Source organism: Protopterus annectens, chromosome 1.part0, assembly GCF_019279795.1.
Source record: "Protopterus annectens isolate FY-2018-M chromosome 1.part0, PAN1.0, whole genome shotgun sequence".
Lineage (NCBI taxonomy): Eukaryota > Metazoa > Chordata > Ceratodontiformes > Protopteridae > Protopterus > Protopterus annectens.
In genome coordinates, this window is record NC_056725.1 from 859,197,165 (window position 1) to 859,212,089 (window position 14,925).

At 41.8% G+C, this 14,925-nt stretch overlaps 1 protein-coding gene across 1 annotated transcript in view; it reads left to right on the forward strand.

Moving 5' to 3' along the window:
• CCHR1.PART0H1orf131 (chromosome chr1.part0 C1orf131 homolog) overlaps positions 1-14,303 on the forward strand; it is a 324,402-nt gene extending 310,099 nt beyond the window's left edge. The window contains exon 7 of the mRNA XM_044063685.1: positions 13,848-14,303. Coding sequence (XP_043919620.1) covers positions 13,848-13,974 — 127 coding nt within the window. The 3' untranslated portion in view covers positions 13,975-14,303. The remainder of the gene's footprint in view (positions 1-13,847) is intronic.
• The last annotated feature ends 622 nt before the right edge of the window (positions 14,304-14,925 follow it).

A 14,925-nucleotide genomic window follows, 5' to 3' on the forward strand; every position in this document is an offset into this window, starting at 1 on the left:
AAATGGGTATTAGATGTCATACACCAAGGTTACAAGTTTTATTTCCATACCTTGCCTCCTTTCAAAGGCATGCCAGACGTTCCTCCTCAGCAAAGACTAGAGGCTCACAAACAGATTTCTCAACTACTTCAAATAGGAGCTATACAACCGGTCCCTCTGTCAGAAGTGGGCCTAGGATTTTATTCTCGCCTGTTTCTAGTACCAAAGAAAGGGAACACGTGGAGACCAATTTTGGATTTGTCTATCCTCAACACATATCTGGACATTCCAAAGTTCAAGATGTTGACATTACAACAGCTTTTACCTCTGCTAGGCAAGGATCACTGGATGGTGACTCTGGATCTCAAAGAGGCTTACCTGCATGTTCCTATCAGGCCCAGTTGCAGGAAATATCTGCGTTTTCGGGCTGGGGCTTTTCATTATCAGTTCTCTGCGTTGCCCTTTGGCTTATCTACTGTGCCCAGAGTGTTCACAAAGGTCCTGGCTCCAGTGATAGCCTTCTTCAGGCTGAGAGGAATACAGATTTATCCTTATTTGGACGATTGCCTGATTCTAGCTCAAGGAAAGGACGAGCTTCTTCATCATCTACAGTATGTGATGGCAGTGTTAAGATGCCTAGGGTATTCTGTGAACGAAATAAAGTCCAGTCTAGTACCCTCTCAGGACATGTGCTTTCTGGGTGTGAGACTGAATACAGCATCCCAGATGGCCTTTTTGACCCCGGACAAACAAAAGAATCTTTCTCTTTATTTCCATCAATTGTCTCGTCAGTCCAGGCTGACTGCAAGGACAGTCCTTCAAGCCTTGGGGTTCATGGCATCTTGTATTCTGGTACTTCCCAATGCCAAACTGCATATGAGGAAGCTACAATGGTATGGACGCAACACTGCCAAGATCTGGACACTGTCATTCAGATAATACCTTGCATTCAAAAGGAATTTTTGTGGTGGGCTCAGGAATGTCACCTAAACAAGGGACTCTCTGTGACCCGACCAGAGGCGAGTCAGATTCTAACGACAGATGCCTCAGACAAAGCTTGGGAGCTCATCTAAATGGAAAATGGGTACAAGACACGTGGCCTGCCAGACTTCAGCATTTACATATCAACTTGAAGGAGATGTTAGCAGTCCAATTTGCATTGATAGCTTTCAAGGATTTACTTCTTCCAGGGCAGGTGTTGATTCAAACAGACAACACAACTGTCATGTGGTACATCAACAAGCAAGGGGGGACACATTCATACCCTCTATGCAGACAAGCAATGATTTTGTGGGAGACTGCTCTCAGTTTACAGTTAACTCTTCAGGCAAGGTTTCTGCCAGGAGCACAGAACTCCTTAGCAGATGTGTTGAGCAGACAAATAATGGATCCCCACAAGTGGAAATTGGATCCTCATGTATTTCAAAGATTGACAGTGTTATGGGGAACTCCAGACATAGATCTGTTCGCTTCTCCACTAAATTACCAGTTGCCAAAGTTTTGCACAAAAAGGTTTCATCCCACAGCTTGGAAAGTGGATGCTCTATCATTCAATTGGAGCAATCTTCACGTCTATGCCTTTCCTCCACTGCCTCTTCTCCCAAAGGTACTCCTAAAGGTCAGACAGGACAAGCCAACCATGATTTTAATAGCTCCGGATTGGCCTCGACAGCACTGGTACCCATTACTGAGAAGTTTGGTACGGGAGCCTCCATGGCCTTTGCCTTCGATTCCACACCTGCTGTCTCAGGAGAACAGTCACTTACTCAATGTCAACCTACAGTCTCTGCATCTAACAGCCTGGCATATTCTGTTCTAGACCCTGGAGGGTCTCAGCTACCACAACAAGTTTTGAATGTTATTTTGGAGGCCAGAAGGCCTAGTACAAGGAAAGTTTACGCTGATAAATGGAGGAGATTTTTCATTTGGTGTACAGCAAAGGACTTTGATATTTCTAAACCTAATTTAAGTGCTTCTCTTCAATACCTGACTGAGTTATTGGACAAAGGCTTGTCCTTCTCCTCTATAAAGGTTCATGCTGCAGCCATTTCTGCTCACTATGACTGTGACCCACCATTATTTTCTCATCCTTGGTTTAAGCAATTCCTTAGAGGGGCAAAGAATATAAGACCCCCACGTAGAGCTCCTACTCCTGCTTGGGATCTCAATTTTGTGTTGGAGAAACTCACTCTACAACCTTTTGAGCCTGCAGCTACTGTCGAATTGAAATATTTATCATGGAAGACTGCTTTTTTGTTGGCCATTACCTCTGCGAGAAGGGTTTCTGAATTACAGGCCCTTATGGCAGTTGAGCCTTTCTTAATTTTTCATAAGGATAGAGTATCTTTGCACTAACCCTTCCTTTATGCCTAAAGTGGTTTCTAGTGTGGCTTTAAACCAAACTATTCATTTGCCTACTTTTTATGCAAACCCTCAAAATAAAGGGGAAAAGATTTTGCACACTTTGGATATACACAGGCAGTTGAGATATTATTTGAGCAGAACTAAAGGGTTCAGGCAGTCTCAGCAGTTGTTTGTTTCTTTTGCTTTGGGTTCTCAGGGCAAACCTGTTTCAAAACAAACTATTTCTAAGTGGATTGGTTTTTGTATTGCATTCTGTTACTCCCATCATGGTAAGGAGGTTCCAGCTGGGATCAGGCCTCATTCCACTAGGGCTACTGCCACTTCTACAGCCTTTTTAAGGGGGGTGGCTACTAAAGATATTTTGGAAGCAGCTACTTGGAGTTCAGTGCATACTTTTTCTAAGCATTACCACCTTCCACTTTACTCTAAATCTAGGGCTGGATTTGCCACTGCAATTTTACAGGGCATTTTGGCAGCCCCCAATGCTTTATAGTTTTGCCATCCTCCCTTACCTCTGCTTTGGGATTCTACCCATATGTAAGGACTGCAGCAATGTGAGATGAAGAACATAGTACAGTTTTGTACCTACCATAAATGTAGATGTTCGAAGATCCACATTGCTGCAGTCCAGTTAACCCTCCCTCCTTCCCCTCTGTAGTTTGGGGTGGTTATGTGTTTTGGATTGTAAATATTGTTAGCACAGGGGTGGTTGGATGTTCTTTTCTGTTTTTTGGCTATGGCCTTTCTTTTTGGGGCCTTCTGACATCTGGGGCAAGAAAAGACTGAGGATATGACGTCGGTCATGCGCTTTTGTACCCTGACGTCCTGATGTCAGTTCTAAGCGCCTTGACCGACATCAGCCTAATACTTTGGTATTCGGGCCGACCGAGGACAGTGGACTACCCATATGTAAGGACTGCAGCAATGTGGATCTTCGAACATCTACATTTATGGTAGGTACAAAACTGTACTTTTTCTATACTCGATTTCTGGATGACATCTTTATGTTGATTAGAGGTAATGACCAAACTGCATCCGATATAGTTGACTTTCTCAACGAGTCTACCGATTTCCTTGAGTTCACATACACCTATGACCACCTTGCTATTTCCTATTTGGACATTATGTTATCTAAAAGCTTCGACTTAAATAGCTATGTTTCAAGAATTTATCGTAAAAAAACATATTCTAACTCTTTCCTTCACTTTTCAAGTTGTCACCCATTTCATCAAAAGAAGGCTGTTATCAAAGGGCAATTAGTCAGAGCGGCCCGGATTGTAACTCTCAATAATGAGTTTGACGATGAATGTTTGTTTTTAAAATCAGCTTTTTTGAAGAGAGAGTACCCGGTTGAGCTCATTGACGAAATTATAGCCGAGGTCAAATTCAAAAGGGAAACCAACTATTTTAGGCCTTTATTGGCTATACATAGTTCTAGCCCTCAAAACCTATTAGACAACTTGGAGAGTGAATGTATAGATCGGGTCCATTTGGAACACAACTTTGTTGGTTTAAAGGACGTTGAAATTGGCCACTCGTCCGACCATGGTTTAAACACCAAGACAAACCCTGAAAGTCCATTTAACATTTCCAAGATTGACAGAAATAGAGTTGTGTCATTTACCACCACATATACCAAACTGAGTCCTGAATGTATTAACATCTTGAACAAAAATTGGAATTTGTTGAAAAATAACACCTCTTTAATAAATAAATTAGGTTATAAACCTAGTGTCACATTTAGGCGTGGTTTGAATTTGAAGGACTCTTTAAGATTTCGATCTGACTCGCTGAGAAAGTCAACAGGGATGTTTAAATGTGAGTCATGCAGCATGTGCAAACATATTTTGTGTTAGTAGTTCATTCACTTTGGATAATGTACTATACAAATTAAGTGATACATTTAATTGTAATTCTAAAGGAATAATTTACCTGGCCAAATGTTCACTATGTGCCACCTTCTATGTGGGCAAAACTGAACGTAGACTCAGAGACAGGGTGTATGAACACATTTATGCTGTCACCCACCAGAAGGCAGACAATGCATTAGCCAAACATATTATGTGTTTCCCCGACCATTCATTTAAATTCTTGATTATTGATGGACTAAAAATCAATCCTAGGGGCGGCCCTTATTCGTTAAAATTGCTGGAACTTGAATTAAAATGGCAAATTAAATTGAACGCTAGCAACTACCCAGGTCTCAATGAAGCTTTATCAATAGGTGTTTTATTAAAGTTAAGAAGCTTGGAGAGAACATAAAGTAAGATTAAATTCAATCATTTTTTAATAATTTAAAAATAATTTGAATAAATTCAACAAATATAGTTAATCATCTATGAACTAGTTTGTTTCTATGAAGTTTACTTAAATGTATAAGAAACACATTTAGATTTTTAGTTTTTATACACATCGTTGAATTTGACTACCTTTTTGCTTTTTTACTTGTTTTTTTATACATATATATATTCTTTTGATAAGTTAATTAGATTAAGTTATGAACTACACATTTACTTTATTTCAGTTTACTCTTAATATTTATAAATTAGAGGTATCTAGCGATTTCTCTGTTCAACTGAATAAATTAACATATGTTTGTATCTGTAGGGGTTTAAGTGAAGTCTTTTGATAAAATGGGCTGAAGATGCTGTTATCTTCATAGAGGTCATTGTTTCAATGTCACGGCGCATCTTTTTTAGTATCACTTTTTTAGTATTACATTCTTAGTAATATATGCTTAGTAATATACCCTTAAGTTTAAAAATCATGCTTCTTGAGTATGATTAGGTAATTACTTAATTAATTAAATGATTGCTTAATTTTCGCATCTTTTGTTGTATAAAAGGAAAGAGATGTATTTGTGTTTTTTATTCTGAAGAAGGCTGTTTTACTGTGAGCCGAAAAGCGCTTTAATTAAACTATTCCTTGTTCCTGTGCTGACTGGTCGTGGATTTTATTTCCTGGTTTTGGATCTTAAGTCTAATGGCTGACAGATGCCTCAAAATTCTATCCTTCAACCTGCAATTGGTTTTCCCTACATAAAATGAGGGACAGCAGGTACAGGTGGCTATATACACAATATCGGTGGATATACAGGTAGCCATGGTGTTAGGTCCATACTGTTTACCAGTAAGGGGATGTATAAAGTGGGTTTCCCTACTGATAGATGCGCAGGCCTTACACATTAGACATGGAAAGGTCCCAATCTTAGTAAATCTGTTACTCTCTTTAGGTTGTTTATCACATAAAATCTGCTTTAGATTTTTATTTCTCTTAAAAACAAAATCAGGATGTTCACCAACTTATTCTTTCAGTGAATCATCTGTTCTTAGGATTCTCCATTGGTTTTAATCACATCCTGTACCCATCGTATGTCACTACTATACGTAATCATTAAAGGTACCTTGCTCTTTCTGTTATTATTAGAATTCCTTCTATTTTGTCGACTGCATCTAGCCTTATTTATTACACCCTTACTGGAAAACCAGGGTGCTGCCTCTGTTGACCTGAGTTCAGCCACATCCTGTAATGTATCCTCAATTTCCTTTTCTTTATAACCCCTGGCCACGAGTCTAATGCTGAAAGTGTTAAGTTCTTCCTGCAAAACTCTGTCTTCTCTACAATGCCTAGATAGACGTAAAGATTGTCCCTTCACAATATTTCGATAAACAAACTCTGGGTGCATGCTATCTGTAGCCATCAACCCATTTTTCCAACAAGGTTTCCTATAGACTTGGGAATGAATGACACCTATGTCTTTCTGTGTCTGTAAAATATCCAAAAACTCAATCTCTGTGTACGAGTGGTTCATAGAGAACCTCAAAAAAATCAGTGGAATGTTCAAGATAAAAAATGAACTGATTTAAGGACTCAAAGGTGCCTGTCCACAATATAAAAACATCATCCACAAAACGTGTGTAAAAGGCCACATACTGTGACCACTCATTTTTAGAACAACATCATCTTCCCAAAACGCTAAAACCAAATTTGCGTAAGAGTTTGCACAGGGGGTGCCCATGGCTACCCCCCACTTTTGCCAGTAATACTGCTCATTAAACAGGAAGACATTGTGTTCAAGTACTAATTCTAAAAAACACTTAATTTGTTTTACTTTTTTGTGATCACACATTGCCTGTTGTCGTAAAAGATTACTAACAGCCCGTAGGCCATACCCATTCGGTATCGCAGTGAACAATTCCCTTACATCCAAGGTTACCAATAAATATAAATCATTGAATGCATGTTGATCCAGAAATACATATAAATCTGTCAAAAAAATGTGCATTGTCTCCAAGTGCCTTACAAATGACATTAACAACTGGTTTTAACTTGGACTCTATCCACATAGAGCAATTCTCTGTGACCCAACCTCACCCTGAAACTATGGGCCTAAGAGGCGGATCTGACAGATCTTTATGTATTTTAGGCAATGCCTTAAAAATGGGTATGCCTGGATATTCCCTGGTTATTCTGGGTATCCCTGCCAGGGTAGCCCTCTGCCAGCATGAATACCACAGACTTAGTATTTCTGCGTCAGTTGCTGTCGCTTGAGGACTGACATCAGGTCATCAGTAGTATAAAGTAAGGCAGCCGACGCCATTACATCAGTCTTTCTTGCTGTGGAGCCCAAAGCAGAAGCAGTTCGCACACATGCCAGTTGGCTGCTACCTGAGTTTTCATCTTTGAACTGAAGTTGAAGTCTTCTAAAGCTAAGTACCCCATTGGGGATCCTTTTTTCTTGCACTAACTGATGTCAGAAAAAGTTAACAATTATCTCACCTGTGGAAAGCAAATACCACACCGAGACATCCACTCTTACAGCATCACTTGTTTAGGTTCAGACCACGATGTCCCCCATTGTCGCTTCTGTGCTTTGTTCAACGCCAGAACTATACATTGACAGTCCCTTATTGTAACCAGATATTTTTGTTTACAGTCTTCGAATTCTGATATTTTTGTTTACAGTCTTTGAATTCTGATATGGCTTCGGTAAGCCAGCCAACAGCAGATCTTCCGAAAAAACGTCAAGATAAAGACAGAGACAAGACCGCACAGGTCCAAACCTATGAATGACACTTCCGTTAAGCTAGTCATCAGTCCTCCGGTACTCAGTGAGGCACTTTTGCAGCCCCTGATGACCACTTCTGTTGGTTTGCAGGCCGCTACAAGACCCTTTTGGAGTCCGGTATGCCACAAAACTCGTCTTTGACTAAGGATCCTGCGGTCGTCTCTACCTTGGATGGGTCTGGAGCCACTGAGCAGGCACCGGCTTCTGAGGAAGTCCTTCACACTACAGAATCTCGACACAAACAGGCGTCTTTTTTCACGACTACTGTTCTTTCAAAAACGACTGAGTTTCTTAAGCCCAGGGTTCGAACCACACCTAAGAAACCAACGACCCACTCTCAGGTGCCTGCTACCTTGCCTCATTCTCAAATGCTTAAAATGGCAGAAGACCTTATCATGCTGATTAGGGGAAGCCAAGCTACCCCCTCAAAAAGGAAAAGAGATCTGTCCCCTGTAGTTTTGTCTGAACATGAGTCAGATAAATCTGATGCATCTGACTATGAAGACCTGCAACTCCTCTCCACTTACGAGGATTCTGATGCAGAGGACTCCATTCCTTCAGCCTCTCCTCAGAGGAATTTTCCCTTTGGGGAAACCCTGCATACTTTAAGGGGCATTTCCAGTGGGAGAGTCGGGACTACCCTCAGTCTAAAAAGAGACTGAAGGAACTCTTAGATCTTCCCTAACACAGACCCTTGGCCATCTCCCCAGTCCTGGATGTTGTGGATGATGTTTTCCTTGAATCCAGCTTGACTCCTGATGCCCTACCTCCTGCTCCTAGAAAACCAGATGGGTACTATAGAGTCCCTGACTCACAACAATATCTTCTTTTTAAAAATCCAACAGCTGACCCTGAGGTCATTTCTCAAGGGCCAAACGGGGTTAAAGCAACCTCTGCTAAGAATCCCACACCCTCAGACAGGGATTCCTGAGCATTGGACAGATGGGGTAAAAAAGTATACACCTTGGCTACTCTTGCTATCAGGGCACTAAATTGTCAGTTCCATATGCTGAAATTTCAGCAACATACCCTGGAACTCCTTAAACAAAAATGTCTTCCCTTCCTGCTTGGGCAGAATCTAAAGATTTGCAAGACTTAATGCATTCTGCAAGCCAAGTAGCTAAACACACTTTGCACTGTGGTTTTGATGCCCTAGAAGCTTCTTGTAGGGCAGCAGTCATGGGATCTGTCATTAGAAGACATGCATGGCTTAAGGAACAACCCCTGCCAGACCATGTCAAATCTAAATTGTTGGATGCCCCCTTGCACAAAGATAACTTATTTGACACTAAGGCAGAAGAGGTCTTAAAAAAGATGGAAGAAAAAGCTAAATCTATGCAAACAGTTGAGGCTTCCTTACAAGTCCAGCCCCCTAGGTTCAGCAGTCATTGTCCCTCCAAGCACTGGTCCTTTCCTGCTCCAAGTAAACCAGCTCAGCCTAGGCCCTGTGAAAACAGACCCCCCCCCCCAGACAGCAACCGCAGGGAATGCAGAGATCTAAGCAGTGGACTACCTCCACTTCAAAACCAGGAAGTTCTAATCCACCCCTTTATGGTAAGAACTCACAATGACTCACCTCCTCCTCGTCCCCCCCCGCTGCCCACCTTCCCTTACCCCTAGGATGAAAACTCTTATTTCACTCAAGCACCTGGGCCACCATAACCAAGGACCAGTGGGTTCTGAACATTGTGTCTCAGGGATACAAATTTTCCTTCCATACCCTTCCAACCCCAAAAGGGTTCCCAAATCTACCACCAAATCAGTGGAAAGAGGCTCAAAAGCAAATCCTTTCCCTTCTCTCTGTGAGAGCAGTAGAGTGTGTTCCTGTAGAACAGATAGGTCAAGGCTACTACTCCAGACTTTTTCTGGTGCTCAGAAAAGAGGGCACCTGGCACCCCATCCTCAATCTATCAATTCTAAACACCTTCCTGGTGATCCCAAAATTCAAAATGCTCACCCTCCAGCAGCTGCTACCCATGCACTTCAAGGACGCTTGGCTAGCCACCCTAGATGTGTAAAAGAGCCCTACCTCCACATTCCTGTTAGGGAATCATGCACGAAATATCTCCGCTTCAGGGCAGGATCTCAACACTTTCAGTTCTCTGCGCTTCCCTTTGGCTTATCTACTGCTCCCAGAGTTATTACAAAATGTCTGGCTCTGGCCATTGCCTTTTGCAGACAAAGAAATATTCAAATTTACCCATACTTTTATGACTGCCTTATTCTGTCAGACAGCCAGGAAAAGCTGCTCAAGCACCTGATCTTTGTAAAGGCACTACTAACCTCCCTAAGATACACAATCAATGAAAATAAATCCAAACAAGTGCCCACCCAAAGGATAATCTTCCTGGGAGCAAGTCTGGACACAGCATCCCAGATGGCATTCCTTATACCAGAGAAACACATTTTCTGACAACCTTCTTCTCTCAGCTAACCACCAGGCCCCAGCTGTCTGCAAGGAAGATCCTGCAAGCTCTGGGGTTCATGGCATCTTGCATACTACTCATTCTATGTGCCAAACTGCACATGAGGAAACTTCAGTGGTACCTAAAGAGCCTTTGGTGTCAAGAACTCTCAAGACCTGGAAACTCTTCTACCTATAATTCCTTGCCTCAGAAAGGAATTCCTTTGGTGGGCAACAGCATGCTACCACAACAAGGGACTACCCTTCTCCCTACCCCCTGGGACCCAGACCCTCACCTCTGAGGCATCAGACTACACTTGGGGTGCACACCTGGATGGCAGGTGCATACAGGACCAATGGAGGAAATCCTTCTGTACATCAGTCAGAAAGAGATGATGGCTGGGCAACACGCCTTGATAGCTTTCAAACCCCTTCTCTCGCCAGGGTTTCTCTTGATCAAAACAGACAACACCACTGTGATGTGATACATCAACAAGCAGGGAGGGACTCACTCCTACATTCTGTGCAGGCTGGCCATGACCCTTTGGCTCACAGCCTCCTCCATGCAAGTACACCTGTTAGCACAATTCCTGCCAGGCTCTCTCAACTCTCTGGCAGACCAATTAAGCAGAAACCTTCTGGACCCACATGAGTGGGAACTCAACAGAAGTACCTTCACCCTAATAACTCAGAAATGGGGAACCCCGAAGGTCACCCTGTTTACCTCCCACACCAGCCATCAGCTCAGAAAATTCTGCACCAGGGAGCATCACTGCACGGCTTGGAAAGTGGATGCCCTGTCCTTCCCCTGGGTCAATCTATCGGTCTTTGCCTTTCCTCCCCTACCCTCATCCCCAGGGTGCTGCTCAAAATAAGGGAGGAAAAACCAAGGACCATTCTTATAGCTCCAGACTGGCCCCGACAACACTGGTACCTCTTCCTGTGCAGCCTGTTCTCACTGCCTCCAGGCATCTTCCTCAGATTCCAAACCTCTTGACCCAGAGGGAAGGGGAATTCATGCATCCCAAATTGCAGACACTCAATTTGGCAGCGTGGCGTATTCCCTAACCCTGAACCAATCTGCCATTCTCAGTAAACTGTTATCCATGAAGCCAGATGTCCTAGCACCAGAAAGTCTTATGCAGATAAATGGAAAAGGTTCTGCAGCTGGATCCAGGCTGAGGGAGCCAATATGGCACAGCCCTACATCCCTCTCATCCTGGATTACTTAGCTGACCTATTACACAGTGGTCTCTCTTTCTTCTCTGTAAAAATTCATGCCTCTGCTATTTCTGCTCATTTTCCCACTCAGCAGCCACTTTTTTTCTCGCACCCTATGATCAAACAGTTCCTCAGAGGGGCTAGCAACTTGAGGCCCCCAGAAGGGCACCAGTGCCAGCTTGGGAGCTTAACTTTGTTTTGGAAAAGCTCACCCTGCCCCCTTTTGAACCAGCTTCTTCTGCAGAGCAAATATTTATCTCCTGGAAGACAGCTTTCCTTCTGGCCATCACTTTAGCCAGAAGAGTCTCTGAGCTGCAAGCACTCATGGCTGTGGAACCCTTCATCATCTTCCATGCAGACAGGGTATCCCTCAGAACTAACCCATCCTTCATACTGAAGGTGGTGTCCAGTGTGGCGATCAACCAGTCCATTCATCTGCCCACCTTCTTTCCTAATCCCCAGAACAAGGGGGAAAAGATTCTTCACTAGATGTGCACAGACAGCTCAGATTCAATCTGGACAGGACTAAATCTTTCAGAAAGTCTGATTAATTGCTGGTTAGCTTTGCTACAGCGGCAGAAGGCAAAGCCATCTCCAAGCAAACCATTTCCAAATGGATAGCACACTGCATCCATTTCTGCTACAAACAGCATGGAAAGCCTCCCCCCAAGGGGTCAGGACATACTCCACCAGAGCAGCTTCCACCTCTGCAGTTTTCCTAAGAGGAGTCTCCACCAGGGATATTCTTGAGGCTGCCACCTGAACATCTGTTCACACTTTTACCAAGCATTACCACCTGCCTCTCTTCTCCAAATTCACGACAGGGTTTGCCTCTGCAGTCTTGCAGGGCATCCTAGCCGGCTCCTAGTTTCCTTGACTGCCTCCACCAATCTCCTCAGCTTTGGGAATCTACCCAAATGTGACGACTGCAACAGTGAAACATGAAGAACATAGTACAGTTGTGTACACTTACCGTATATTTAGATGGGATATAGACAATAGGGGGCTGGAATTTATTGAAGAAAGCTGGCAAAGGAACCAAGGTATTGGAGGCAAATAATTAGAGAGGGAAAGACGATAGAATGGGAAGATGCCAAGAATTTATTTGGATTTCAAGTTATTGATTGCCTTTCCTATCAATGATTGATATCAGAGTATAGGCAGAGAGAAAGAAATAGGGGAGTCCTAAATGAAAGACCAGCACTGGTAAGAGATTTTAGTAGAATCTAGAACAGACGCTGCCATTAAAGAAGCAATTAGCAAAGCATATAGAATATTGCATGATAACTATAAGAATCAATCACAGGAGGTTAGAAAGGATTGGGTAGAGAGACTGGATAAGCAATTCACAAAGAAACAATGTGAGGATATATGTATGTCCCAAATATGCAACAAAATCTAGATGATTTAGGATTTTTGCTTGGAAATATTTACATAGATATTTTTATACCCCAAGTAGACTTCAGAGAATTTTTCCTTGGGTAAACGGCAAATGTTGGAGGCATGACTGGGAAGAAAGAGGTAACTGGGAACATATTTTCTGAGAGTGCAGTGAGTTGTTGTCTTTCGGCTTTTCCCGGTTAGGGGTCGTCACAGCGGAACTCCGGTCCGCTAATGATTGGCAGTAGATTTTCACGAACGCCAAGGTGCCAGCTCAACGTTCAACCTTCAGTGAAGGCACGCCCATTTATGCATGTCTTTCGAACACCCACCCAACCGCGGGGAGGACATGCAGACTCCACACAGAAGGCACTCCCCACACTCCAACCGAGAATCGAACAGGAGAACCTCTTGCTTTGAGGCAACAATGCTACCTTTAAGGATTCCCTGCAGGATACACTGTCTGTAAGGATTTCCTGTGGGATACACTGTCAGAGATGCTGGCTGGATAGATTGACGTGTTGAAGGAGATGATTTTTGTGAACTACAATACAGAATCGTAATTGATTAGACATGGTAAAGCCTTGCTGTGTCTAATTACAGTGGCTGTCAAAAAAGCAATTACTAGAAAATGGAAATAAAAATCTAAACCAGCTGTACTAGAAGTAGTAAATATAGTAACAGAGATTAAACAACTGGAACTGAGATATTTAGAAAAGGGTAGGAGCAAACTACATAGGAAAAAATGGGAATTGTGGGAGCGATACATACAGGAAAGGAATGAGGTTTAAAAGAAGGCAGGACTTAAATGAGCTATGTAGTGTCTGACTGAAAATGATTGGATAGATTACAAGTGATATATAATGTTTGCATCTGAGGGTGTGTCAGTATGGTTTCTAATGTAAAATGCTTGCAACTAGGATTGTGTCGGTATGGTTTGTTTTCATTTATATAAATGTATGATTGCCTTTGTTGTAAATGTTGGTTTAATAAAGATGTTTTTTGTTTAAAAAAGGGGGCATGGAATGAATAATGTATGTAATGTTGCTTAAATTATATGATATATAGTAATATATGTGAAGGATAATGTTTGTAAATGTGAACCTGTTAATACAGTTTTGATACTTTTACATAAATGTAAATTTGCCTATGTCACAAGTGATAATTCAATAAAACTGTTTAAAAAATCTGACTGTAGCCCTGACTTCACCTGGAGACCTTAGTTGGACTGCAGCTACTGCCATTTCCCACTTTAAGCTGCAGAGAGCAGGCTATAAAGTTCACTCAAAATATCACTTTTATAATGTCCCAAATTAAAAAAAAATACCTTTAATTTAAAAAATGACCTTTAAATAATCTTGTGGGGATTTGACTACTTTCATGTGAAGTATGTTTTCACCTCATTTAACTTCTTTATCATTCGTTCTACAGGAAAACAAAAAAGAAAAAATCAGCTGCAGCATCAGAAAGTGGTCTAATGGGTCGGTTCAGAAATGGAACTCTAATCCTTAGTGGCAAAGAAATCAAGAAAATTCAGACTTCCAAAATGAGAAAATGATGTATGCAGCAAACATCTTCAGAGTTTGCTGACTGAAAGCTTTCAAGTGCCAGAAACCATTTTGATCTGCTGAAGCAGTGGCCATGATGTGATCCATGATACATCTATATGGAATTCTGCTATGGATTTCAATATGTAATCCTGGAGCAGAGAAGCTTCATACATTGCAGTACTTTTAAAGTGGTCTTGCATATGAACAGAAAATGTAAACAGTAATACTATGTTTTGTAACAGAATGCCAGAAATGGCTTTTGAACATGTAATTATGTATTTATATAGGGAATTGTGTGTGCACTTGTATGTATATCGTGTGTGTGTGTGTGTGTGTGTGTGTGTGTGTGTGTGTGTGTGTGTGTGTGTGTGTGTGTGTGTGCGTGCGTGTGTGTGCGCTACTGTGCTTAGTCTGAAGTATTCACTCCTTGCACACTTGACAACCCCATGTAATTAGCATCATTGTTTCTGACAAAAATCTTAGTAAATGTTTTGTACCTCTACAACACTGAGCTATGTTTTTAATAAAAAAAAAAAAAACACTGTTAAGTAATTGACATTATTAAAAGCAGAAGCCTTTATTTTGTTTGTATTTATTTGAGAGAACAAGATTCCACACAAAGAAAGGTTAAAGTGAGTTATACATTCAGCATCATGATACTGATGTTTTAATGTCTAAATGGAGTAGGGACAGTGATGCTTGGAGCAGGCCAATGCAGTAATTGCATAACTTCAGCTGAAACTGCATAAGGGAGTGAAGACACTACTGCTTTTAACTTTGAAAGTTTTATTGCACTTTAGTAGTGCACCAGATGCTGTATTCAGATCTTTTTGAACATAATAAGCTGAAACTGCATAAGGGAGTGAAGGCACTACTGCTTTTAACTTTGAAAGTTTCTTGCACTTTAGTAGTGCACCAGATGCTGTATTCAGATCTTTTTAAACATAATAAACTCACTT